The following is a 24241-nucleotide window of genomic DNA, read 5'->3' as shown; positions in this document are numbered from 1 at the left end:
GCGAGCTCCGCATTCTCCGCCCCGCTGCGTGTCCACGGGCGCCGGATCCCCCGCGGGCCGGGCTGCGGGAACAGCCGCAGCTCCGGGGGGGGGGGGGGGTTGACAGCCGGCTGGTGGGAACCGGCCTGGGCCCGGCCCCGGTGCACGCTCCCACCCCAACCCCCCTCGCCCTCCCGGTGGAAACGGGAGAGGAAGACCCGAGCCCGGCCGCGCTTCCTGCGGGCTGATGCGAGGTAATCGCGGGCCTGGGGACCCCGGCGGGCGGGTCCTTTGGCTGGAGCAGCCGAGGCTGGGAGCCAGGGGTGGGCAGCGGGGTCCAGTGGCCAGGAGCTGGACTCCTGGATTCAGCCCCCAACTCCGGGAGGGCAGCGGGGTCCAGTGGCCAGGAGCTGGACTCCTGGATTCAGCCCCCAACTCCGGGAGGGCAGCGGGGTCCAGTGGCCAGGAGCTGGACTCCTGGATTCAGCCCCCAACTCCGGGAGGGCAGCGGGGTCCAGTGGCCAGGAGCTGGACTCCTGGATTCAGCCCCCAGCTCCGGGAGGGCAGCGGGGTCCAGTGGCCAGGAGCTGGACTCCTGGATTCAGCCCCCAGCTCCGGGAGGGCAGCGGGGTCCAGTGGCCAGGAGCTGGACTCCTGGATTCAGCCCCCAGCTCCGGGAGGGCAGCGGGGTCCAGTGGCCAGGAGCTGGACTCCTGGATTCAGCCCCCAGCTCCGGGAGGGCAGCGGGGTCCAGTGGCCAGGAGCTGGACTCCTGGATTCAGCCCCCAGCTCCGGGAGGGCAGCGGGGTCCAGTGGCCAGGAGCTGGACTCCTGGATTCAGCCCCCAGCTCCGGGAGGGCAGCGGGGTCTAATGGTCGGGCAGCTCTGGAAGGGGAGCCGGGTCTAGACTGCACAAGCCTCGAGTCAGGGCCCAGCTTCTGGGCTGGGTTCTGTTCCTTGCTGTCCCAGACTCCTCCGGGAACTTTGGGCGACTCCCTTCTGCCCTGCTGTGCCTCAGTTTACAGGCTTGCAAAAAGGAGGCGAATGACACCAGCTACCTCCAGCCGGCTTGGCTGGGGGCATCCAGGGAGGGCCTGATGCCCCCAGGGGGTAGAAAGCTCCCAAAGCTAGAAATAGAACCAAGAAGTCCTGACTCCACCCCCTCCTGCTCTTACCGCTAGACTCCCCTGCCTTCCCAGCACTGGGAACAGAATCCAGGAGCCCTCCCGGCCGCGCTCTGACCAGTGCTCCACCACCGTCTTGTGACCCGCTCTAATACTGCGACACTGGCCTTGGGACAACCCGGCCGGTCAGGCCGAGCAGGCGTTTCTGCCTCTCTCTGCCTGTCCCCTCCTACGTGCACCCCCCAACGTGGCTCTGACCCTGAGGCTTCTCTGCTGGCTGATTTCTTGTGCCACCCTCCTGGGCCTTGCTTGGTTCTCCCAGCATCCCACGGCTCCCGGAGCTGGGGCTTTAACCCCTCCCCCCCATGCCGTGTGAGCTGGCAAGCGGCTCCATTCGCGCACCGGAGAGGGGCTGGAAATGATGCCTCTGCCAGTCTAATGCCCCTGGGGAAGCAGCAAGGGAGGCGGGCTTTCCCGTGGCCCTGGATTGGCTGCCCTCGGTGTGCCATGAGTTTGGTGGGTTCTCAGCCTGGACCCTCATTCGCGGCAGGTCCGTGTGATGGAAGAGGACAGAGGAGTGTGGACGTGGAGAGTCGGACAGGGATGCCTGTTTACCTAACCTGCCACTGTGCCAGGGCAGGGGGCATTGGTACCTTCCAGGCACTGCCTGAGCCCCAATTAATTGGGGTTCCAGGCAGAGCTGGGGGGCAGGACGGCTGGTGCAGGCGGCAGCTTGGGTAACAGGGCACGTTTCTTTGTCTGCTTCAGCCCTGCTCTGGGGTGTCCTCAGAGCAGCTGGGGCCGGGAAGCTGTTGTCAGTCTGGGGCTCATGATGGGAGGGGGAATTTAGTTTCTGTCCCATGGCCCTTGGCATAAGGACCCCATCTCCCTTTTGCCAGGGCACCCTGACCCCTCAACAGACTGTACCTCCTGGCGGGGGCTGGGGGTTCAGGCACCCTGGGGCTGAAATGCAGTTGCCTCTGGGGTGGAGCGTTTCAGGTATCTACAGGGCTCCATCATAAAGGAGGTGTTTGTCCACTGCAGACAGAGCCCCAATAACCCTGTTCCTACCTCCGGTCAGGGACAGGGGCTTTCATGGCAAGCTACCCCAGGACCTCCCCGTAGCTCCCTGCCTCTAGAACACCCCCAGACCTAGCTCCCTTGTGCTTGTACTCAGTGGCGGCCCGTCAATACAGGCGAACTAGGCGGTCGCTGAGGGCGCCAAGATAAACGGCCGCTGAGGGCTTCGGAGGTGGGGGCGCCGGTTGCCGGCAGCTCATCTAGGGCCGCTCCTGCTTGTGCTCCCAAATCTCTTCAGAGCTTCCCCGTCATCTTCCCTCAATGCCACATCAGAGCTGGCTGTCCTGGACCCCCCCACTGGAGATCCCCCCCCGGGAAAACTCCCCATGACCCCACACCCAGCCCCCCATCAGAGACCCCCCAGGACAGTTGCCCCATGACCCCACCCCCACCCCCCATCAGAGACCCCCCCAGGACAGTTGCCCCATGACCCCTCACTCACCCCCCATCAGAGACCCCCCAGGACAGTTGCCCCATGACCCCACCCCCACCCCCCATCAGAGACCCCTCAGGACAGTTGCCCCATGACCCCACCCCCACCCCCCATCAGAGACCCCCCCAGGACAGTTGCCCCATGACCCCTCACCCACCCCCCATCAGAGAGACCCCCCCCCCCCCCCAGGACAGTTGTCCCATGACCCCTCACCCACCCCCCATCAGAGACCCCCCAGGACAGTTGCCCCATGACCCCACCCCCACCCCCCATCAGAGACCCCCCCCAGGACAGTTGCCCCATGACCCCTCACTCACCCCCCATCAGAGACCCCCCAGGACAGTTGCCCCATGACCCCACCCCACCCCCCATCAGAGACCTCCCCCAGGACAGTTGCCCCATGACCTCTCACTCACCTCCCAACAGAGACCCCCCAGGACAGTTGCCCCATGACCCCACCCCCCATCAGAGACCCTCCAGGTCAGTTGCCCCATGACCCTGTGCCCAGCCCCCCATCAGAGACCCCCCCAGGACACCCCCATATCCCTGCTCCCACCCCCATCAGAGACCCCCAAGGCTCAGCTCCCCATAGCCTGCTCCCAGCCCCCCAGGACTCTGTGAACTCTGCCCCCCAGGCTCTGCTGCTGACTCGGCGCTGACTCAGGACGGCAGGAGGAACTTCCCCCTTCCCAGGCCAGCGGCACAGGGCTTTCATTTCCCGCCCGGCCCTGCGCCGCTGGCAGAGCGGGACGAGGATGGGGCTGCTCGGCTGGCTCTCCCTGGGGCTCCCCTGGGTGCTGGGCCAGGATACCGGCCACTTCCAGCCCCAGCAAGTGCATCTCTCCTACCCAGGTGAGGTTACTGGGGCTCTGTCTCCTGCCTGCGGATCTGGCAGGAGGTGCCGGGAGCAGGCTAAGGGGGGAGCCACTTCCATTCGGTAACTGGTGTTTATTTCTCTGGGCCTGGGGTCAGGACTCCTGGGTTCTTGGGGTGGGGGGACTGGACGCTGGGGCTCCTAGGTTCTGTTCCTAGATCTGGGTGGGCAGTGGGGGATAGTGGTTGGGGGGGGCTGGATGCCAGGACTCCTAGGTTCTGTTCCTAGATCTGGGTGGGCAGTGGGGGATAGTGGTTAGGGGGGCTGGACGCCGGGGCTCCTAGGTTCTGTTCCTAGATCTGGGTGGGCAGTGGGGGATAGTGGTTGGGGGGGGCTGGATGCCAGGACTCCTAGGTTCTGTTCCTAGATCTGGGTGGGCAGTGGGGGATAGTGGTTGGGGGGGCTGGACGCCAGGACTCCTAGGTTCTGTTCCTAGATCTGGGTGGGCAGTGGGGGATAGTGGTTAGGGGGGCTGGATGCCAGGACTCCTAGGTTCTGTTCCTAGATCTGGGTGGGCAGTGGGGGATAGTGGTTAGGGGGGCTGGACGCCAGGACTCCTAGGTTCTGTTCCTAGATCTGGGTGGGCAGTGGGGGATAGTGGTTAGGGGGGGCTGGACGCCAGGACTCCTAGGTTCTGTTCCTAGATCTGGGTGGGCAGTGGGGGATAGTGGTTAGGGGGGCTGGACGCCAGGGCTCCTAGGTTCTGTTCCTAGATCTGGGTGGGCAGTGGGGGATAGTGGTTGGGGGGGCTGGATGCCAGGACTCCTAGGTTCTGTTCCTAGATCTGGGTGGGCAGTGGGGGATAGTGGTTGGGGGGGGCTGGATGCCAGGACTCCTAGGTTCTGTTTCTAGATCTGGGTGGGCAGTGGGGGATAGTGGTTGGGGGGGGCTGGATGCCAGGACTCCTAGGTTCTGTTCCTAGATCTGGGTGGGCAGTGGGGGATAGTGGTTAGGGGGGCTGGACGCCAGGGCTCCTAGGTTCTGTTCCTAGATCTGGGTGGGCAGTGGGGGATAGTGGTTAGGGGGGCTGGATGCCAGGACTCCTAGGTTCTGTTCCTAGATCTGGGTGGGCAGTGGGGGATAGTGGTTAGGGGGGCTGGACGCCAGGGCTCCTAGGTTCTGTTCCTAGATCTGGGTGGGCAGTGGGGGATAGTGGTTAGGGGGGCTGGATGCCAGGACTCCTAGGTTCTGTTCCTAGATCTGGGTGGGCAGTGGGGGATAGTGGTTAGGGGGGCTGGATGCCAGGACTCCTAGGTTCTGTTCCTAGATCTGGGTGGGCAGTGGGGGATAGTGGTTAGGGGGGCTGGATGCCAGGACTCCTAGGTTCTGTTTCTAGATCTGGGTGGCCAGTGGGGGATAGTGGTTGCGGGGGCTGGATGCCAGGACTCCTAGGTTCTGTTCCTAGATCTTGGTGGGCAGTGGGGGATAGTGGTTAGGGGGGCTGGATGCCAGGACTCCTAGGTTCTGTTCCTAGATCTGGGTGGGCAGTGGGGGATAGTGGTTGGGGGGGGCTGGATGCCAGGACTCCTAGGTTCTGTTCCTAGATCTGGGTGGGCAGTGGGGGATAGTGGTTGGGGGGGCTGGATGCCAGGACTCCCAGGTTCTGTTCCTAGATCTGGGTGGGCAGTGGGGGATAGTGGTTGGGGGGGGCTGGATGCCAGGACTCCTAGGTTCTGTTCCTAGATCTGGGTGGGCAGTGGGGGATAGTGGTTAGGGGGGCTGGACGCCAGGACTCCTAGGTTCTGTTCCTAGATCTGGGTGGGCAGTGGGGGATAGTGGTTAGGGGGGCTGGACGCCAGGACTCCTAGGTTCTGTTCCTAGATCTGGGTGGGCAGTGGGGGATAGTGGTTGGGGGGGCTGGATGCCAGGACTCCTAGGTTCTGTTCCTAGATCTGGGTGGGCAGTGGGGGATAGTGGTTAGGGGGGCTGGACGCCAGGACTCCTAGGTTCTGTTCCTAGATCTGGGTGGGCAGTGGGGGATAGTGGTTGCGGGGGCTGGATGCCAGGGCTCCTAGGTTCTGTTCCTAGATCTGGGTGGGCAGTGGGGGATAGTGGTTAGGGGGGCTGGACGCCAGGACTCCTAGGTTCTGTTCCTAGATCTGGGTGGGCAGTGGGGGATAGTGGTTGCGGGGGCTGGATGCCAGGGCTCCTAGGTTCTGTTCCTAGATCTGGGTGGGCAGTGGGGGATAGTGGTTGGGGGGGGCTGGACGCCAGGACTCCTAGGTTCTGTTCCTAGATCTGGGTGGGCAGTGGGGGATAGTGGTTGGGGGGGCTGGATGCCAGGACTCCTAGGTTCTGTTCCTAGATCTGGGTGGGCAGTGGGGGATAGTGGTTGGGGGGGCTGGATGCCAGGACTCCTAGGTTCTGTTCCTAGATCTGGGTGGGCAGTGGGGGATAGTGGTTAGGGGGGCTGGACGCCAGGACTCCTAGGTTCTGTTCCTAGATCTGGGTGGGCAGTGGGGGATAGTGGTTGGGGGGGCTGGATGCCAGGACTCCTAGGTTCTGTTCCTAGATCTGGGTGGGCAGTGGGGGATAGTGGTTAGGGGGGCTGGACGCCAGGACTCCTAGGTTCTGTTCCTAGATCTGGGTGGGCAGTGGGGGATAGTGGTTAGGGGGGCTGGATGCCAGGACTCCTAGGTTCTGTTCCTAGATCTGGGTGGGCAGTGGGGGATAGTGGTTGCGGGGGCTGGATGCCAGGGCTCCTAGGTTCTGTTCCTAGATCTGGGTGGGCAGTGGGGGATAGTGGTTAGGGGGGCTGGACGCCAGGACTCCTAGGTTCTGTTCCTAGATCTGGGTGGGCAGTGGGGGATAGTGGTTAGGGGGGCTGGACGCCAGGACTCCTAGGTTCTGTTCCTAGATCTGGGTGGGCAGTGGGGGATAGTGGTTGCGGGGGCTGGATGCCAGGGCTCCTAGGTTCTGTTCCTAGATCTGGGTGGGCAGTGGGGGATAGTGGTTAGGGGGGCTGGACGCCAGGACTCCTAGGTTCTGTTCCTAGATCTGGGTGGGCAGTGGGGGATAGTGGTTGCGGGGGCTGGATGCCAGGACTCCTAGGTTCTGTTCCTAGATCTTGGTGGGCAGTGGGGGATAGTGGTTAGGGGGGCTGGATGCCAGGACTCCTAGGTTCTGTTCCTAGATCTGAGTGGGCAGTGGGGGATAGTGGTTGCGGGGGCTGGATGCCAGGACTCCTAGGTTCTGTTCCTAGATCTGGGTGGGCAGTGGGGGATAGTGGTTGCGGGGGCTGGATGCCAGGACTCCTAGGTTCTGTTCCTAGATCTGGGTAGGCAGTGGGGGATAGTGGTTAGGGGGGCTGGACGCCAGGACTCCTAGGTTCTGTTCCTAGATCTGGGTGGGCAGTGGGGGATAGTGGTTGGGGGGGCTGGATGCCAGGACTCCTAGGTTCTGTTCCTAGATCTGGGTGGGCAGTGGGGGATAGTGGTTGGGGGGGGCTGGATGCCAGGACTCCTAGGTTCTGTTCCTAGATCTGGGTGGGCAGTGGGGGATAGTGGTTAGGGGGGCTGGACGCCAGGACTCCTAGGTTCTGTTCCTAGATCTGGGTGGGCAGTGGGGGATAGTGGTTAGGGGGGCTGGATGCCAGGACTCCTAGGTTCTGTTCCTAGATCTGGGTGGGCAGTGGGGGATAGTGGTTGGGGGGGCTGGACGCCAGGACTCCTAGGTTCTGTTCCTAGATCTGGGTGGGCAGTGGGGGATAGTGGTTGGGGGGGGCTGGATGCCAGGACTCCTAGGTTCTGTTCCTAGATCTTGGTGGGCAGTGGGGGATAGTGGTTAGGGGGGCTGGACGCCAGGACTCCTAGGTTCTGTTCCTAGATCTGGGTGGGCAGTGGGGGATAGTGGTTGGGGGGGGCTGGATGCCAGGACTCCTAGGTTCTGTTCCTAGATCTGGGTGGGCAGTGGGGGATAGTGGTTAGGGGGGCTGGACGCCAGGACTCCTAGGTTCTGTTCCTAGATCTGGGTGGGCAGTGGGGGATAGTGGTTAGGGGGGCTGGACGCCAGGACTCCTAGGTTCTGTTCCTAGATCTGGGTGGGCAGTGGGGGATAGTGGTTGGGGGGGCTGGACGCCAGGACTCCTAGGTTCTGTTCCTAGATCTGGGTGGGCAGTGGGGGATAGTGGTTGGGGGGGCTGGATGCCAGGACTCCTAGGTTCTGTTCCTAGATCTGGGTGGGCAGTGGGGGATAGTGGTTAGGGGGGCTGGATGCCAGGACTCCTAGGTTCTGTTCCTAGATCTGGGTGGGCAGTGGGGGATAGTGGTTAGGGGGGCTGGACGCCAGGACTCCTAGGTTCTGTTCCTAGATCTGGGTGGGCAGTGGGGGATAGTGGTTGGGGGGGGCTGGATGCCAGGACTCCTAGGTTCTGTTCCTAGATCTTGGTGGGCAGTGGGGGATAGTGGTTGGGGGGGCTGGATGCCAGGACTCCTAGGTTCTGTTCCTAGATCTGGGTGGGCAGTGGGGGATAGTGGTTAGGGGGGCTGGATGCCAGGACTCCTAGGTTCTGTTCCTAGATCTGGGTGGGCAGTGGGGGATAGTGGTTGGGGGGGGCTGGATGCCAGGACTCCTAGGTTCTGTTCCTAGATCTGGGTGGGCAGTGGGGGATAGTGGTTGGGGGGGGCTGGATGCCAGGACTCCTAGGTTCTGTTCCTAGATCTGGGTGGGCAGTGGGGGATAGTGGTTAGGGGGGCTGGACGCCAGGACTCCTAGGTTCTGTTCCTAGATCTGGGTGGGCAGTGGGGGATAGTGGTTAGGGGGGCTGGATGCCAGGACTCCTAGGTTCTGTTCCTAGATCTGGGTGGGCAGTGGGGGATAGTGGTTAGGGGGGCTGGACGCCGGGGCTCCTAGGTTCTGTTCCTAGATCTGGGTGGGCAGTGGGGGATAGTGGTTGGGGGGGGCTGGATGCCAGGACTCCTAGGTTCTGTTTCTAGATCTGGGTGGGCAGTGGGGGATAGTGGTTGGGGGGGGCTGGATGCCAGGACTCCTAGGTTCTGTTCCTAGATCTGGGTGGGCAGTGGGGGATAGTGGTTAGGGGGGCTGGACGCCAGGACTCCTAGGTTCTGTTCCTAGATCTGGGTGGGCAGTGGGGGATAGTGGTTAGGGGGGCTGGATGCCAGGACTCCTAGGTTCTGTTCCTAGATCTGGGTGGGCAGTGGGGGATAGTGGTTGGGGGGGGCTGGATGCCAGGACTCCTAGGTTCTGTTCCTAGATCTGGGTGGGCAGTGGGGGATAGTGGTTAGGGGGGCTGGATGCCAGGACTCCTAGGTTCTGTTCCTAGATCTGGGTGGGCAGTGGGGGATAGTGGTTAGGGGGGCTGGATGCCAGGACTCCTAGGTTCTGTTCCTAGATCTTGGTGGGCAGTGGGAGATAGTGGTTAGGGGGGCTGGATGCCAGGACTCCTAGGTTCTGTTCCTAGATCTGGGTGGGCAGTGGGGGATAGTGGTTAGGGGGGCTGGATGCCAGGACTCCTAGGTTCTGTTCCTAGATCTTGGTGGGCAGTGGGGGATAGTGGTTAGGGGGGCTGGACGCCAGGACTCCTAGGTTCTGTTCCTAGATCTGGGTGGGCAGTGGGGGATAGTGGTTAGGGGGGCTGGATGCCAGGACTCCTAGGTTCTGTTCCTAGATCTGGGTGGCCAGTGGGGGATAGTGGTTAGGGGGGCTGGACGCCGGGGCTCCTAGGTTCTGTTCCTAGATCTGGGTGGGCAGTGGGGGATAGTGGTTGGGGGGGCTGGATGCCAGGACTCCTAGGTTCTGTTCCTAGATCTGGGTGGGCAGTGGGGGATAGTGGTTGGGGGGGGCTGGATGCCAGGACTCCTAGGTTCTGTTTCTAGATCTGGGTGGGCAGTGGGGGATAGTGGTTAGGGGGGCTGGATGCCAGGACTCCTAGGTTCTGTTTCTAGATCTGGGTGGCCAGTGGGGGATAGTGGTTGGGGGGGCTGGACGCCAGGACTCCTAGGTTCTGTTCCTAGATCTGGGTGGGCAGTGGGGGATAGTGGTTAGGGGGGCTGGACGCCAGGACTCCTAGGTTCTGTTCCTAGATCTGGGTGGGCAGTGGGGGATAGTGGTTGCGGGGGCTGGATGCCAGGGCTCCTAGGTTCTGTTCCTAGATCTGGGTGGGCAGTGGGGGATAGTGGTTGCGGGGGCTGGATGCCAGGACTCCTAGGTTCTGTTCCTAGATCTTGGTGGGCAGTGGGGGATAGTGGTTAGGGGGGCTGGATGCCAGGACTCCTAGGTTCTGTTCCTAGATCTGGGTGGGCAGTGGGGGATAGTGGTTGGGGGGGGCTGGATGCCAGGACTCCTAGGTTCTGTTCCTAGATCTGGGTGGGCAGTGGGGGATAGTGGTTGGGGGGGGCTGGATGCCAGGACTCCTAGGTTCTGTTCCTAGATCTGGGTGGGCAGTGGGGGATAGTGGTTGGGGGGGCTGGATGCCAGGACTCCTAGGTTCTGTTCCTAGATCTGGGTGGGCAGTGGGGGATAGTGGTTGGGGGGGGCTGGATGCCAGGACTCCTAGGTTCTGTTCCTAGATCTGGGTGGGCAGTGGGGGATAGTGGTTAGGGGGGCTGGATGCCAGGACTCCTAGGTTCTGTTCCTAGATCAGGATGGGCAGTGGGGGATAGTGGTTGGGGGGGCTGGACGCCAGGACTCCTAGGTTCTGTTCCTAGATCTGGGTGGGCAGTGGGGGATAGTGGTTGGGGGGGGCTGGATGCCAGGACTCCTAGGTTCTGTTCCTAGATCTGGGTGGGCAGTGGGGGATAGTGGTTAGGGGGGCTGGACGCCAGGACTCCTAGGTTCTGTTCCTAGATCTGGGTGGGCAGTGGGGGATAGTGGTTGGGGGGGGCTGGATGCCAGGACTCCTAGGTTCTGTTCCTAGATCTGGGTGGGCAGTGGGGGATAGTGGTTAGGGGGGCTGGACGCCAGGACTCCTAGGTTCTGTTCCTAGATCTGGGTGGGCAGTGGGGGATAGTGGTTAGGGGGGCTGGACGCCAGGACTCCTAGGTTCTGTTCCTAGATCTGGGTGGGCAGTGGGGGATAGTGGTTGGGGGGGCTGGATGCCAGGACTCCTAGGTTCTGTTCCTAGATCTGGGTGGGCAGTGGGGGATAGTGGTTAGGGGGGCTGGACGCCAGGACTCCTAGGTTCTGTTCCTAGATCTGGGTGGGCAGTGGGGGATAGTGGTTGGGGGGGCTGGATGCCAGGACTCCTAGGTTCTGTTCCTAGATCTGGGTGGGCAGTGGGGGATAGTGGTTAGGGGGGCTGGATGCCAGGACTCCTAGGTTCTGTTCCTAGATCTGGGTGGGCAGTGGGGGATAGTGGTTAGGGGGGCTGGACGCCAGGACTCCTAGGTTCTGTTCCTAGATCTGGGTGGGCAGTGGGGGATAGTGGTTGGGGGGGGCTGGATGCCAGGACTCCTAGGTTCTGTTCCTAGATCTTGGTGGGCAGTGGGGGATAGTGGTTGGGGGGGCTGGATGCCAGGACTCCTAGGTTCTGTTCCTAGATCTGGGTGGGCAGTGGGGGATAGTGGTTAGGGGGGCTGGATGCCAGGACTCCTAGGTTCTGTTCCTAGATCTGGGTGGGCAGTGGGGGATAGTGGTTGGGGGGGGCTGGATGCCAGGACTCCTAGGTTCTGTTCCTAGATCTGGGTGGGCAGTGGGGGATAGTGGTTGGGGGGGCTGGATGCCAGGACTCCTAGGTTCTGTTCCTAGATCTGGGTGGGCAGTGGGGGATAGTGGTTAGGGGGGCTGGACGCCAGGACTCCTAGGTTCTGTTCCTAGATCTGGGTGGGCAGTGGGGGATAGTGGTTAGGGGGGCTGGATGCCAGGACTCCTAGGTTCTGTTCCTAGATCTGGGTGGGCAGTGGGGGATAGTGGTTAGGGGGGCTGGACGCCAGGGCTCCTAGGTTCTGTTCCTAGATCTGGGTGGGCAGTGGGGGATAGTGGTTGGGGGGGGCTGGATGCCAGGACTCCTAGGTTCTGTTTCTAGATCTGGGTGGGCAGTGGGGGATAGTGGTTGGGGGGGGCTGGATGCCAGGACTCCTAGGTTCTGTTCCTAGATCTGGGTGGGCAGTGGGGGATAGTGGTTAGGGGGGCTGGACGCCAGGACTCCTAGGTTCTGTTCCTAGATCTGGGTGGGCAGTGGGGGATAGTGGTTAGGGGGGCTGGATGCCAGGACTCCTAGGTTCTGTTCCTAGATCTGGGTGGGCAGTGGGGGATAGTGGTTGGGGGGGGCTGGATGCCAGGACTCCTAGGTTCTGTTCCTAGATCTGGGTGGGCAGTGGGGGATAGTGGTTAGGGGGGCTGGATGCCAGGACTCCTAGGTTCTGTTCCTAGATCTGGGTGGGCAGTGGGGGATAGTGGTTAGGGGGGCTGGATGCCAGGACTCCTAGGTTCTGTTCCTAGATCTTGGTGGGCAGTGGGAGATAGTGGTTAGGGGGGCTGGATGCCAGGACTCCTAGGTTCTGTTCCTAGATCTGGGTGGGCAGTGGGGGATAGTGGTTAGGGGGGCTGGATGCCAGGACTCCTAGGTTCTGTTCCTAGATCTTGGTGGGCAGTGGGGGATAGTGGTTAGGGGGGCTGGACGCCAGGACTCCTAGGTTCTGTTCCTAGATCTGGGTGGGCAGTGGGGGATAGTGGTTAGGGGGGCTGGATGCCAGGACTCCCAGGTTCTGTTCCTAGATCTGGGTGGGCAGTGGGGGATAGTGGTTGGGGGGGCTGGATGCCAGGACTCCCAGGTTCTGTTCCTAGATCTGGGTGGGCAGTGGGGGATAGTGGTTAGGGGGGCTGGATGCCAGGACTCCCAGGTTCTGTTCCTAGATCTTGGTGGGCAGTGGGGGATAGTGGTTAGGGGGGCTGGATGCCAGGACTCCTAGGTTCTGTTCCTAGATCTGGGTGGGCAGTGGGGGATAGTGGTTGCGGGGGCTGGATGCCAGGACTCCTAGGTTCTGTTCCTAGATCTTGGTGGGCAGTGGGGGATAGTGGTTAGGGGGGCTGGACGCCAGGACTCCTAGGTTCTGTTCCTAGATCTGAGTGGGCAGTGGGGGATAGTGGTTAGGGGGGCTGGATGCCAGGACTCCTAGGTTCTGTTCCTAGATCTGGGTGGGCAGTGGGGGATAGTGGTTAGGGGGGCTGGACGCCAGGACTCCTAGGTTCTGTTCCTAGATCTGGGTGGGCAGTGGGGGATAGTGGTTGGGGGGGCTGGATGCCAGGACTCCTAGGTTCTGTTCCTAGATCTGGGTGGGCAGTGGGGGATAGTGGTTAGGGGGGCTGGACGCCAGGACTCCTAGGTTCTGTTCCTAGATCTGGGTGGGCAGTGGGGGATAGTGGTTAGGGGGGCTGGACGCCAGGGCTCCTAGGTTCTGTTCCTAGATCTGGGTGGGCAGTGGGGGATAGTGGTTGGGGGGGCTGGACGCCAGGACTCCTAGGTTCTGTTCCTAGATCTGGGTGGGCAGTGGGGGATAGTGGTTGGGGGGGCTGGATGCCAGGACTCCTAGGTTCTGTTCCTAGATCTGGGTGGGCAGTGGGGGATAGTGGTTAGGGGGGCTGGACGCCAGGACTCCTAGGTTCTGTTCCTAGATCTGGGTGGGCAGTGGGGGATAGTGGTTGGGGGGGCTGGATGCCAGGACTCCTAGGTTCTGTTCCTAGATCTGGGTGGGCAGTGGGGGATAGTGGTTAGGGGGGCTGGACGCCAGGACTCCTAGGTTCTGTTCCTAGATCTGGGTGGGCAGTGGGGGATAGTGGTTAGGGGGGCTGGACGCCAGGACTCCTAGGTTCTGTTCCTAGATCTGAGTGGGCAGTGGGGGATAGTGGTTAGGGGGGCTGGACGCCAGGACTCCTAGGTTCTGTTCCTAGATCTTGGTGGGCAGTGGGGGATAGTGGTTAGGGGGGCTGGACGCCAGGACTCCTAGGTTCTGTTCCTAGATCTGGGTGGGCAGTGGGGGATAGTGGTTAGGGGGGCTGGACGCCAGGACTCCTAGGTTCTGTTCCTAGATCTGGGTGGGCAGTGGGGGATAGTGGTTAGGGGGGCTGGACGCCAGGACTCCTCGGTTCTGTTCCTAGATCTGGGTGGGCAGTGGGGGATAGTGGTTGGGGGGGGCACTTTGTGCCCCTTCTCGCTGTGCCTCATTTCCGGGGCTCTGGTGAAATGGGGGACGCCTGACGTAGTTTTCCTGGTGGATCCAGCTCTTTGGAAATGGGTCTGGCTGCAGGACTGACCAGCAGCCCCCCGTGGCCGGCCAGAGCCAGCGGCGGACGCTGGGTGGGGTTGGGGTTGGGGTGGGTGGAGCTGGCTGCGAGTGGAATTGGCCCCGTAGCTCCTAGATGGGCTGGGGCTCCGCGCACTCACTGGGCTGTTCTCCCACCGGCAGGTGACCCCACCGCCATGACAGTCACCTGGACGACCTTCTCCCCGGCCAGCTCCATCGTGGAGTTCGGCCCGGAGCCGGGCGGGGCCCTCACTGCCTCTGCTAAGGGCCAGGCCAGCCGGTTCGTGGATGGCGGGTGGCTGCACCGCAGCATGTTCATCCACCGGGTCACACTGCGGGGCCTGGCGCCCGGGCAGCGCTACGGTGAGTGGGCGGGGCCACGGCTCCCGGCAGGCGCCAGACGCTCCCCAGCACCCCGGCACCGGTGGGGGATGGCGAGCCCAGAGCCCGGCTAAGAACGGGCAGCTTGTGGCAGGGCACAGCTGAGCTGCACTCCTAGGGGGGGCTCCCAGACACACGTGTGCAGCCCTGCCACACGCACGTGCACGCTGATAGGTGGGGCACGTCCCTACGCACACGCACACACTGCCACGTGCACTAGGCACACACCCCATCTGTGAGCAGGCAGTCTGCTCCATGTGCTCACCTCTGGGTTCTGAGCCCCAGCCGTGCAAACTGCTCTCCACGGAATTAGGCGTGAACACACGAGCAGGGCGCAGCGCCTCCAGCAGGGGGCAGTAGGGAGGGAGGGAGGGACACACACACACACACACACACACACACTCTCTCTCTCTCTCTCTCTCTCTCTCTCTCTCTCTCTCTCTCTCCCCCCCCCCCTTCTTCCGGAGGAGCGTGTCCGCCCATCGGAAAAGCGATCTCCTTTTTCGACAGCGTCCGCACTGAATGGGCGCTCTCTCACATGTAAGCTGCGATTTCTATGGACCGAGTGGCCACCAGGGCACCTCGCTCTCTCCCCTTCTTCCGAAGGGGCTCCCTCTCCCCCCCACGCAGGCCTTTTTGCAGAAGAGCTCTTTTGTAGAAGGAGGTTTACCAGTGTCGGAAAAGCCCCTCTGCTCTTTCAGGGTTTGGTGGGAAGAATGCAATTGCAGTGCGGACGTAAGGGATGTTTTTTCGGAAAAAACTCTGTAGTGTAGACATGGCCCAGGGGCACACGCACAAGGGCTCAGCCCCTCAGCAGGGGGACGCACACACAGGCTCAGCACCTCCAGAAGGGGGACAGAGAGACACCCACGTAGGGCTACCCCCCCCCCCCCGCCCTGAGTCTCTCCTTGCTCTGCCCCTGCAGCCTATCGCTGTGGGAGCCCGCGGGGCTGGAGCCGGCCCTACAGCTTCCGGGCTCTGCAGAACGGCACCGACTGGAGCCCGCGTCTCGCTGTCTTCGGGGACATGGGCAACATCAACCCACAGTCGCTGCCTCGGCTGCAGGGCGACACGCAGCAGGGGCTGTATGACGCGGTGCTGCACGTAGGTCCGTGTCTCGCCCCTCCCTGGCCTGGGAGTGGGGCTGGAGGGGCTCGGGCAGGCCCGGCCAAAGCGTGTGCGGGTCCCAAGGCAGCACATTGAGCTGTGCGGCTCCCAGCTGGGTGCGCGGAGCTGGGCAGCGTGGGGCCCTGGGTGCGAGGAGCCGCGGGGGGGGCCCTGGGTGCACGGAGCCGCGGGGGGGGGGCCCTGGGTGCACGGAGCCGCGGGGGGGGGGCCCTGGGTGCGCGGAGCCGCGGGGGGGGGGGCCCTGGGTGCGCGGGACCCAAGGCAGCATGCTGAGCTGTGCGGCTCCCAGCTGGGTGGGCGGGGTTGAGTGCATGGAGCCGCGGGGGGGGGGGGCCCTGGGTGCGTGGAGCCGCAGGGGGGGGCCCTGGGTGCGTGGAGCCGCAGGGGGGGCCCTGGGTGCGCGGAGCCGCGGGGGGGCCCTGGGTGCGCGGGACCTAAGGCAGCACGCTGAGCTGTGTGGCTCCTAGCTGGGTGGGCGGGGTTGAGTGCATGGAGCTGCGGGAGGGGGGGGGCCCTGGGTGCGCGGAGCCGCGGGGGGGGCCCTGGGTGCACGGAGCCACGGGGGGGGGGGGTCCTGGGTGCGCGGAGCCGCAGGGGGGCCCTGGGTGCGCAGGACCCAAGGCAGCATGCTGAGCTGTGCGGCTCCCAGCTGGGTGGGCGGGGTTGAGTGCATGGAGCCGCGGGGGGGGGGGCCCTGGGTGCGTGGAGCCGCAGGGGGGGGCCCTGGGTGCGTGGAGCCGCAGGGGGGGCCCTGGGTGCGCGGAGCCGCGGGGGGGCCCTGGGTGCGCGGGACCTAAGGCAGCACGCTGAGCTGTGTGGCTCCTAGCTGGGTGGGCGGGGTTGAGTGCATGGAGCTGCGGGAGGGGGGGGGCCCTGGGTGCGCGGAGCCGCAGGGGGGGGCCCTGGGTGCGCGGGGCCTAAGGCAGCACGCTGAGCTGTGTGGCTCCTAGCTGGGTGGGCGGGGTTGAGTGCATGGAGCCGCGGGGGGGGGGGCCCTGGGTGCGCGGAGCCGCAGGGGGGGCCCTGGGTGCGCGGGGCCCAAGGTGACCGCCTCACTCATCTTGCCCAAAGGCCGGGCCTGGGCTCAGGAGCAGGGAATGCGACATGGGGCCCTTTCCCTCTGGGGGCACCAGCTCCAATCCAGCCCCAGGGCGGGCCTGGCTTGCTCAGGAGGGCCGGGAATGGGGCAGGGGCCTGTCCCCTCCAGCAGATGCCAGCTCTCAGCCCATCCCAGGGCGGGAACTGGCTGGCGCAGGGGGGCCGGGAATGGGGCAGGGGCCAGTCCCCTCCAGCAGACGCCAGCTCTCAGCCCATCCCAGGGCGGGAACTGGCTGCTCAGGGGGGCCGGGAATGGGGCAGGGGCCTGTCCCCTCCAGCAGACGCCAGCTCTCAGCCCATCCCAGGGTGGGAACTGGCTGGCTCAGGGGGGCCGGGAATGGGGCAGGGGCCAGTCCCCTAGAGGGGGCGCTGCCTCTGATCCCGTCCGTGTCAGGAGCGACCAGTCGGCCATTGGTGCCCCCAGGAACAAACTCACAGGGTCTGTGTCCAGCTCTAAGGGATTCGGGCATCAGGCCGGCTCTGTCCCCTTAAAGGGGGGGTGACTCTGTCTGGGTAGAATCCCCCCAGGCCGTCCCCTCTCCCAGGGCAGAGCGCCTGAGTCACTGTGACCCTCTTGTCTTTCCCAGGCGATTTTGCCTACGACATGGACCAGGTAAATTGGGCAGTCGCGCTGCCTCCCCTTCTCCTCCAGCTGCAGCCTGCCCCCACGTCCCGGCGCCACTGGCGGGCCTCTCTGTGCGCCTCTCTACCTGCTCACCTGTGTGTGGCTCTCTCCTGCCCTGGGCACCTCTGCCCGGGCTGCAGAACTTGTCCAGGAGGCTGGTACTCCGAGCCCCGGGGCTGTGGGCGGTGCCAGGGCTCTGCATAGCCTGGCAAGGGAATTGAAGCCATGTCAGTTGGCCCTGTCAACACCCGCTGCTCATCCGTGCCCTGGCAGCCGTTTGCACGTGGATCTGCTCACTCCCTTCTGTGCACGTGGCCATGTGCTGTGAGGACGTGGCATTCCCCTGCCGGGCGCTTGCCCCCCAGCTGATGCGTCTCTCTGGGGTTCAGGGTAACGCCCGGGTTGGAGACGCCTTCATGCGCAAGATCGAGCCCGTGGCCGCGTCGGTGCCGTACATGACCTGCCCCGGGAACCACGAAGAGAAATAGTGAGTGGGGGGTGGATCTCGTGCAAGGCACTTTGCACGTGAGAGCTGGCTGGCTCTGCCCTGCCTCATCTCCATCACCGCCCGGCTCTCTCCTCTTGCCCGCCCTGCATGCTGCCCTTGGATCCCCTCCAGCCTTGGCCACTGGCTTCTCGCTCCGGGCATGGTGGTCCATGCTTGGGCAGCGTCCCCGGTGGACACACGCAGGACGTGCCACGCAGGGGATTGATGGGTCTCCACTGGCCTGGCGGAGCATAGGGGAGGGGATCTTGTTGCCCTAGAAGTGTTTGGGGGCCGGGGGGAGAGGTGGCTGTGTGGCAGAGCCCGAGGCGTCCCCATCTGCTCCGGGGGAGGGACCTGAGACTGCATTAGGGATGCTTGAGCTGCCAGGCTGGGAATTAGGAAGGGGAGGGGTAACCCCCCCACATCCCTGCTGTGGCCCCCTCATTGTTCTTCCCTCCTCCAGCAACTTCTCCAACTACCGTGCCCGTTTCAGCATGCCTGGGAATACCGAGGGCCTTTGGTACAGGTGAGCACCCCACCTCCCCACCAGGGGTCAGCACTCCGGCGAGGGGAGGGGCCTCATCCTGGCCCTACAGCTGGCAGGGGGGCTCTCTGGGCCTGGCTGTCCATGGCTAGCATGGGGGAGGCGGTCAGAGGGCACCTGGGTTCTATCCCTGGTTCTGGGAGCAGGGTTCTAGTGGAAACTGGGAGTGAGGACTTTCCAGCCCCGGGAAGGGGAGGAGAGTCTAGTGGTTAGAGCTGGGAGGGAGCTGGGTGCTAGGACTCCTGGGCTGCGCTACTGACTCAGTGTGAGTGTTGAGGGACATGCTGCTTGGCCATCCTGTGCCTCAGTTTCCCTCATCGTAGCACCAAGCTCGTCCTTCCCTCCCCCAGTCTGATTCTGCTTCTTGGCCCCCAGCTGGGACATTGGACCTGCCCACATCATCTCCTTCTCCACGGAGGTGTATTTCTACCTGCAGTACGGCCGCCAGCTCGTCCCTGAGCAGTACCAGTGGCTGGAGCGGGACTTGCAGGTAGATCCCCCCCCCCCCCGCCTGGCAGCCCCGCTGCTCGGACCGGCTCGCTCACAAGCTCTCCCCTTTCCTGGCAGGAGGCCTCGCGGCCGGAGCGGCGCCGGCAGCACCCCTGGATCATCACCATGGGGCACCGGCCCATGTACTGCTCCAACAACGACCACGACGACTGCACGGAGCACGAGAGCATCGTGAGTGGGGGGGCCAAGGCTGCTGGGGCAGAGGAGGGCGCTTTTGCTTCCAGCCGGGGGGAGTGGAGGGGACCCCTAGACTGATCCAGCGAGGCTGCTCCAGGAGGCAGGGGGCAGACTTACTGGAGAGCTTGGGGTAACCCACCTCCCCCCCTTTCCCTCAGATTCGCCGAGGGCTCCAACACCAGTACGGCCTGGAGGACCTGTTCTATAAATACGGTACCTGCTCCCCTCACGCCGCCGGGGGAACCCAGGGAGCTCCCTACAGGCCGGGGCTGGGGCTGTAACCCGGAGCCCCGTGGGACGGGGGTGGCAGCACCGAGGCAGATCCCCGAGCCTTGTGGGAAGCCAATTGGCATCCGAGAGCTCGCAGCTGCCCCTGCCTGGTTTTTACCTCGCGTTCCCAGCATCCCGCTCCCAACTGGCCTCACGCCCCCGCTCCAGGGGGACCCCAGGGAAGCGGGGGCTTCCCCCTGCCGGGGCGCTGGGTGCAGTGCAGAGGGAGGGGAGAAACCGGCCAGACACGTCCTATGGGAGAACCGGCTCTGGGGGTGCCGGGCCGTGTGCTGTGGGGGCGTCAGCCTCTGCCCCGTGCTCCTCGGAGAGCCCTGCCACCATCAGCTGGCCTGGGTTGTGATGCAGAGACGCCGACCACCCCGTCTCCCCTCGGGGGCCCAGCCCCTCTCCAGGGATGCTCCAGGACAACCACCGCTGCAGGGTTTATTTAGGCCACTTTCTCCCTGCAGCCTGTTCCCAGGGATTTCAGTCCCTGGCACCTTTCTCAGCTCTGGCCTCGCAGGTCCCTGGTGCCCCAGGGCCTTTCTGCTTCCTCTCTCCTGTGTGGGGGGGTCTGATTCCAGCCCCGCGAAGGGCTCCTGGGGTCACAGGCACCAGACCCCACCCCAGCGCATCCTGCCTCTTAAGCAGCTTCCCCCTCCCCACCCACTCCTTCAGCTTGCTGGCTTTTCGTTGCCCTCCCAGCTCTGCCTGGCTCAGGTCCCTCTAGGCAGGCTGGGCTTGGGTGCTCGCTGGCGTATCTGCTCCTCACGCCTCTCCCTGCCCATTGATGTCGCCCCGTGGGGATGGTAGGCAAGACCATACGAGCCCTTGCACCCACCTTGGAGAGAGGGGCAGGGGGCTGGGCTGAGAATTCCTTGGCCCACCTCCTGCCCGAGCTCCCCACCCTCCCAAGAACGTGGGCAGAGCCTCTGTGCTGAAGGGGGATTGTGTTTGCCCTGTTCCCTTTGTTAGGGTGCATGTGAGTTTTACTGTCCTGTGGTAGGTAACCCTGTGGGTGTGCCTCAGTTTCCCTGGGCACTGCAGCAGTGGCAGGATGGGAATTTCCGTGTGAGCTTCTCCCACATGCAACAAGGGCTGATGCTTTCTGTGACCTGAGCCTGGGAGGGGGGCGACCAGGTGACACCTTTTGCCCTGGAAGCTGGACAGAGGAAGGGGGTGGGGCTGGCTGCAGGGCTGGGACCAGGCTGCTGGGGGTGGGGGAGTCTTGCTGGCTTGGGGGGCAGGGCCCTGGCTGGGCTGTGCTGGCTGCTGCTGGTCCCTCTGCTGACAGGTCTGTGCTACGCTGTGTCCCTGGGAACCAAGAACCCTTCTGTTCTCCCTGCCGGCTGAGGGTCCCGTCTGGCTGCGGATGGGGGCAGGGCCCAGTGACTGCCTGCCCGTTGGTGACACCCCCAGACCCTTAAAGGGCCGCTCCCCCAGCAACAGGGCCCCACGGCAGAGCACACTGGCGCGGTCCTGCCAGTTCCTGACCAATGCTTCCTCCTCTTCCCCAGGTGTGGATCTAGAGCTGTGGGCCCACGAACACTCCTACGAGAGGCTGTGGCCAGTCTACAATTACCAGGTGACGCCCGGCTGGGGGAGCGGGGTTCCTGCGGGGTTGCTGTCCTGCCTGAAAGCTGAGTCTGACCAGCCTCTTCCCGCTGCAGGTCTACAACGGCAGTGCCAGCTCGCCCTACACCAACCCCCGAGCACCCGTGCATATCATCACCGGATCCGCTGTGAGTGACAGCGGGGGCCATGCACCACGGGCTCCCCATTCCCACGTCTCCTCTCCTTGCAGCCAGCGGGGAAACCTGCCACGGCGGCGCTAGGGCTGGGCCGTCTCTGCCCACCTTGTAAGGGCCTGGGCCTGTTCAGCACCAAACACCTCCTGGGAGGGGCGGAGTGCCCTCAGACTCCACTGAGATTCAGTGCGGGGGTGGGCACTTCCAGGATTGGGGCCCAAGTTAGGTGCTTGTTAGGGTGTTCGTTTAAGGGCAAGGGCATGAGGAGAGGAGCTGGGCCTGCCCCTGCCCTAGGACAGTCCCGCTGTGTGAAGATGGGGCCCCAGACGCCCAGGGGATGGACGGAGGGCTCAGCAGAGGAGCTGCAGAGTTGCGGTTAGAACAGTCGGTCGCTCTTCTCTGACCCACCCGCTCTTTGCGCAGCTGGGGAACCTGGGCTCTCGCTTTCCCATTCAATGCTCTATCTGCTAGAGCACGGGGGCAGGAGGGGAGGAGCTGGGCCTGCGCCTGCCCTAGGACAGTCCCGCTGTGTGAAGATGGGGCCCCAGACGCCCAGGGGATGGACGGAGGGCTCAGCAGAGGAGCTGCAGAGTTGCGGTTAGAACAGTCGGTCGCTCTTCTCTGACCCACCCGCTCTTTGCGCAGCTGGGGAACCTGGGCTCTCGCTTTCCCATTCAATGCTCTATCTGCTAGAGCACAGGGGCAGGCGGGCAGGGAAGCCGGGCGGAGGCTGTGGGAGGTGGGGTTTGGCTGGAAACTTGCCCTGTTGGGAGAGGCCACCTAGTGTTGTAGCCCCGTCCCTGCTCATGCCATGGGCTCTGCCCCCTCGGCCCCACAGGGCTGTAAGGAGAGGCTGGACCCTTTCGTCCCCCGCCCGCGGGAGTGGAGTGCCTTGCGCATTGAGGACTACGGCTACACGCGTCTGCACGTTGCCAACCGCTCCCACATCTGGCTGGAGCAAGTGTCGGATGACCAGGTACAGCGCGGCCGGCGGAAGGAGCCCCTGGGCCGGGCAAAGGGGCCTCCGTGGGGCGGATCTGGCCCCCCAAGCGAGCTGCTGCAGCCTGCAGAGGCCCTTCCGCTCCCTCGCCCTCGGGCCAGTCGGGCTTGGGGCAAGGGGAGGGCGCCTCCCCCTGCTGCTCAGGGCGCTTCCTTGCAGGGCGGGGGCAGGGAGCGAGACTTCCCGTGCTCCCCCCTCCCCAGGCCCTGAGTGCCCGGGGGCAGCCAGGGGAAACGCGGGAAGTCTCCTCCCACCGCCGGGGCAGGGGTGCCTAGAGGGAACCGCCAGCTGGCAGTTCTCTTGGGGTGGGGGTAGGGCCCTCCCCCGCCCCCAGACCAATCAGGGCCTGTGGGTGGGGAGCACGGAAGAGTCCTGGCCCCGCCCCTTCCACCTTAGGCCCCGCCCCTTCCAGGGCAGCTCGGGGCTACTTTAAACACTTTTGAAGTGGCCCCCAGTCAAAAATTATTGCCCACCCTGTCCTGCCCCCAAGCCAGTCCCTCTGCGGGCTAGTTCAGTGGGCACCGGACCCAGCGTAGGGGTGTCTGGCCACTGGGCTTTAACTGAGTCCTGGCTCCGGGCCCCTGCCATTCTACCCACTAGACCTCGCGCTCCGCCCAGGCTAGGAATAGAACCCAGAGCTATGTCTACACTCGCGGCTTCTTGCACGAGAAATATGCAAATGAGGCTGAGCGTGGAATATTGCCGAGCCTCATTTGCATACCTAATGAGCTGCCATTTTGCAGAAGAGGCTCTTGCGCCAGAAGGAGCTGGCTACACTGCTCCTCTTGCGCAAGAAACCCCCTCTTGTGCAATGCCGTTATTCCTGAAAATAATCGGCGTAACAGCATTGTGCAAGAGGGGGTTTCTTGCGTAAGAGGGGGCAGTGTAGACAGCTCCTTCTGGCGCAAGAGCCTCTTCTGCAAAATGGCGGCTTGTTAGGTATGCAAATGAGGCTTGGCGATATTCCACGCTTAGCCTCATTTGCATATTTCTCGCACAAGAAGCCGCGAGTGTAGACATAGCCCAGGAGTCCTAAGTTCTAGCCCCTCTGCTGTGACCACTGGACTCTGCTCCCTTCCCACAGTCAGAGGTAGAACCCAGGAGTCCTGACTCCTACCCCACCCCACTGCCATTCTACCCACTAGACTCCCCCCCCTTCCCTCCCATTCTTAGGCATAAATCCAAACCACTCCTGGCCCGTGTAGCTGCGTTTGCTTCGTTAGAAATGCGATCGTCAACTTCATCTGAATCCTTAATTGACGCTTCAGACGAAGGAGCCTTGGGAGGGGAAGGGGATCTCCAGGCTGTGGGACTGGTGGAGGGAAGCCGCTCTAGAGATGTTCATGCCACTGGCGATGTATTGGCATCCTACTCGGCCCCTTTGTTGTTCCAGTCCATCCCTCTGTCCCTGTTCCCAGCATGTACCTGGCTCACCACAGAGCCTGCCTGGGTGCTGAGCCATGGGGCAGCATGCCCTAGAGCCGCTCCTGAAACTGAGGCCTGCTTTTGTCCTTCAGGATGGGAAAGTCGTGGACGGAGTCTGGGTCATCAAGAACTTGCACGGTCCTGAAGCTTGGCATTAGCCGGCCCACAGACATGCAGCCGTGAGCTGGGCAGAGGGATTGCAGCCCCCTGAACCCGTGAGGTCCCGCTTCTCAGGCTGGAATGAGAACTGCTTACGCACTGCAAACGAATCTGGTTCAATCTCAGGGCTCTGATGTACGGCACTGGAAGGACACGCCTTCCCTTGCAGCTGGGGAAAACCTGCTGGTTGGTCTTTATAATGATGAAAAGCCCTTTCATGTACCTGACCATCTCAGAGCACTATATACGGGGGGGCTGTGACTGTATATTCCCAGGTTCCAGGTGGGGAAACTGAGGCACTGAGGAAAAAAAGAAATCAAAATCCTAGATTTAGGGGGTCTTGATTTCTAGTCTTCCCTGCTTTAATCATTAGGCCACATCCCCCTGTCTGGGCCAGGAATTAGAAACCAGGCATCTTGACACCCAGTCTTTTCTTCTTGCCACTGGCCCGTTCTGCCTCTTACAAAATAGCCCCATCGATCTAAAAGGTTCTCCCGGCATTGCCTGGTGCATTGCCACTGATAATCCTGTCACCGCTGGAGCCTTGTGGGGGGAGGGGGATCTGGGATCGGATGATTTTCTTGCCTTATCTTTGTTTTTTCCTGCATGAGCCAAGACTTGTCCCAGGGTTTCTCCCCTCCTGCTGGTCCCTGTCATGCAGTAAGCCCTACGAGGAGCTGATGGCACTAGACTTGCCTTTTGACATCGAGCAAGAGTGGCCCCGCTGAAGTTGGCGATCGTTCTTTGGGGTCAGACCCCTGTATGTGGGGCGGGGGGAGGGAGGCAGCACGTGGCCCATGGTGCATCCCTGGTATTCTTTGTGTGGCCTCTGATGATGCTTTGTGCTACACACTGGATCTTTTGCACTGATGCTTGGGAAATTAACTAAACAAAATCAGCCTTAAAAGGTATGTGATGCCTATCTCCTGTGGACCCCACTGGGTTGCCTTTGGGGCCTTGACTGCCTGTACCTTGGCAGAATAAAAGCAAATGCCTAATT

The 24241-nt window shown here is 63.1% G+C and overlaps 1 protein-coding gene across 3 annotated transcripts in view; it reads left to right on the top strand.

The window, feature by feature from the left end:
• Nucleotides 1-24241, top strand: part of ACP7 (acid phosphatase 7, tartrate resistant (putative)) — a 24383-nt gene extending 142 nt beyond the window's left edge. Inside the window, exons 1-14 of one of the 3 annotated variants that reach the window (XM_075917214.2) lie at nt 28-233; nt 3252-3468; nt 13852-14052; nt 14996-15178; nt 16884-16909; nt 17311-17408; nt 17872-17934; nt 18328-18442; nt 18520-18633; nt 18798-18852; nt 20427-20494; nt 20580-20651; nt 21496-21633; nt 23175-24241. In XM_075917214.2, the coding sequence (XP_075773329.2) occupies nt 3372-3468; nt 13852-14052; nt 14996-15178; nt 16884-16909; nt 17311-17408; nt 17872-17934; nt 18328-18442; nt 18520-18633; nt 18798-18852; nt 20427-20494; nt 20580-20651; nt 21496-21633; nt 23175-23240 (1296 nt within the window). In that variant the 5' untranslated portion in view covers nt 28-233; nt 3252-3371 and the 3' untranslated portion in view covers nt 23241-24241. Of the gene's footprint in view, nt 1-26; nt 234-3251; nt 3469-13851; nt 14053-14995; nt 15179-16883; nt 16910-17310; nt 17409-17871; nt 17935-18327; nt 18443-18519; nt 18634-18797; nt 18853-20426; nt 20495-20579; nt 20652-21495; nt 21634-23174 lie in introns of those variants that run through there. The other 2 variants (XM_075917215.2, XM_075917217.2) reach the window with 2 other exon arrangements.

This window comes from Pelodiscus sinensis, chromosome 18 (genome assembly GCF_052426305.1).
Source record: "Pelodiscus sinensis isolate ZL-2025 chromosome 18, ASM5242630v1, whole genome shotgun sequence".
NCBI classification, from domain to species: domain Eukaryota; kingdom Metazoa; phylum Chordata; order Testudines; family Trionychidae; genus Pelodiscus; species Pelodiscus sinensis.
Note: the sequence above shows the minus strand (reverse complement) of the source record. Positions and strands in the feature narration are given on the sequence as shown.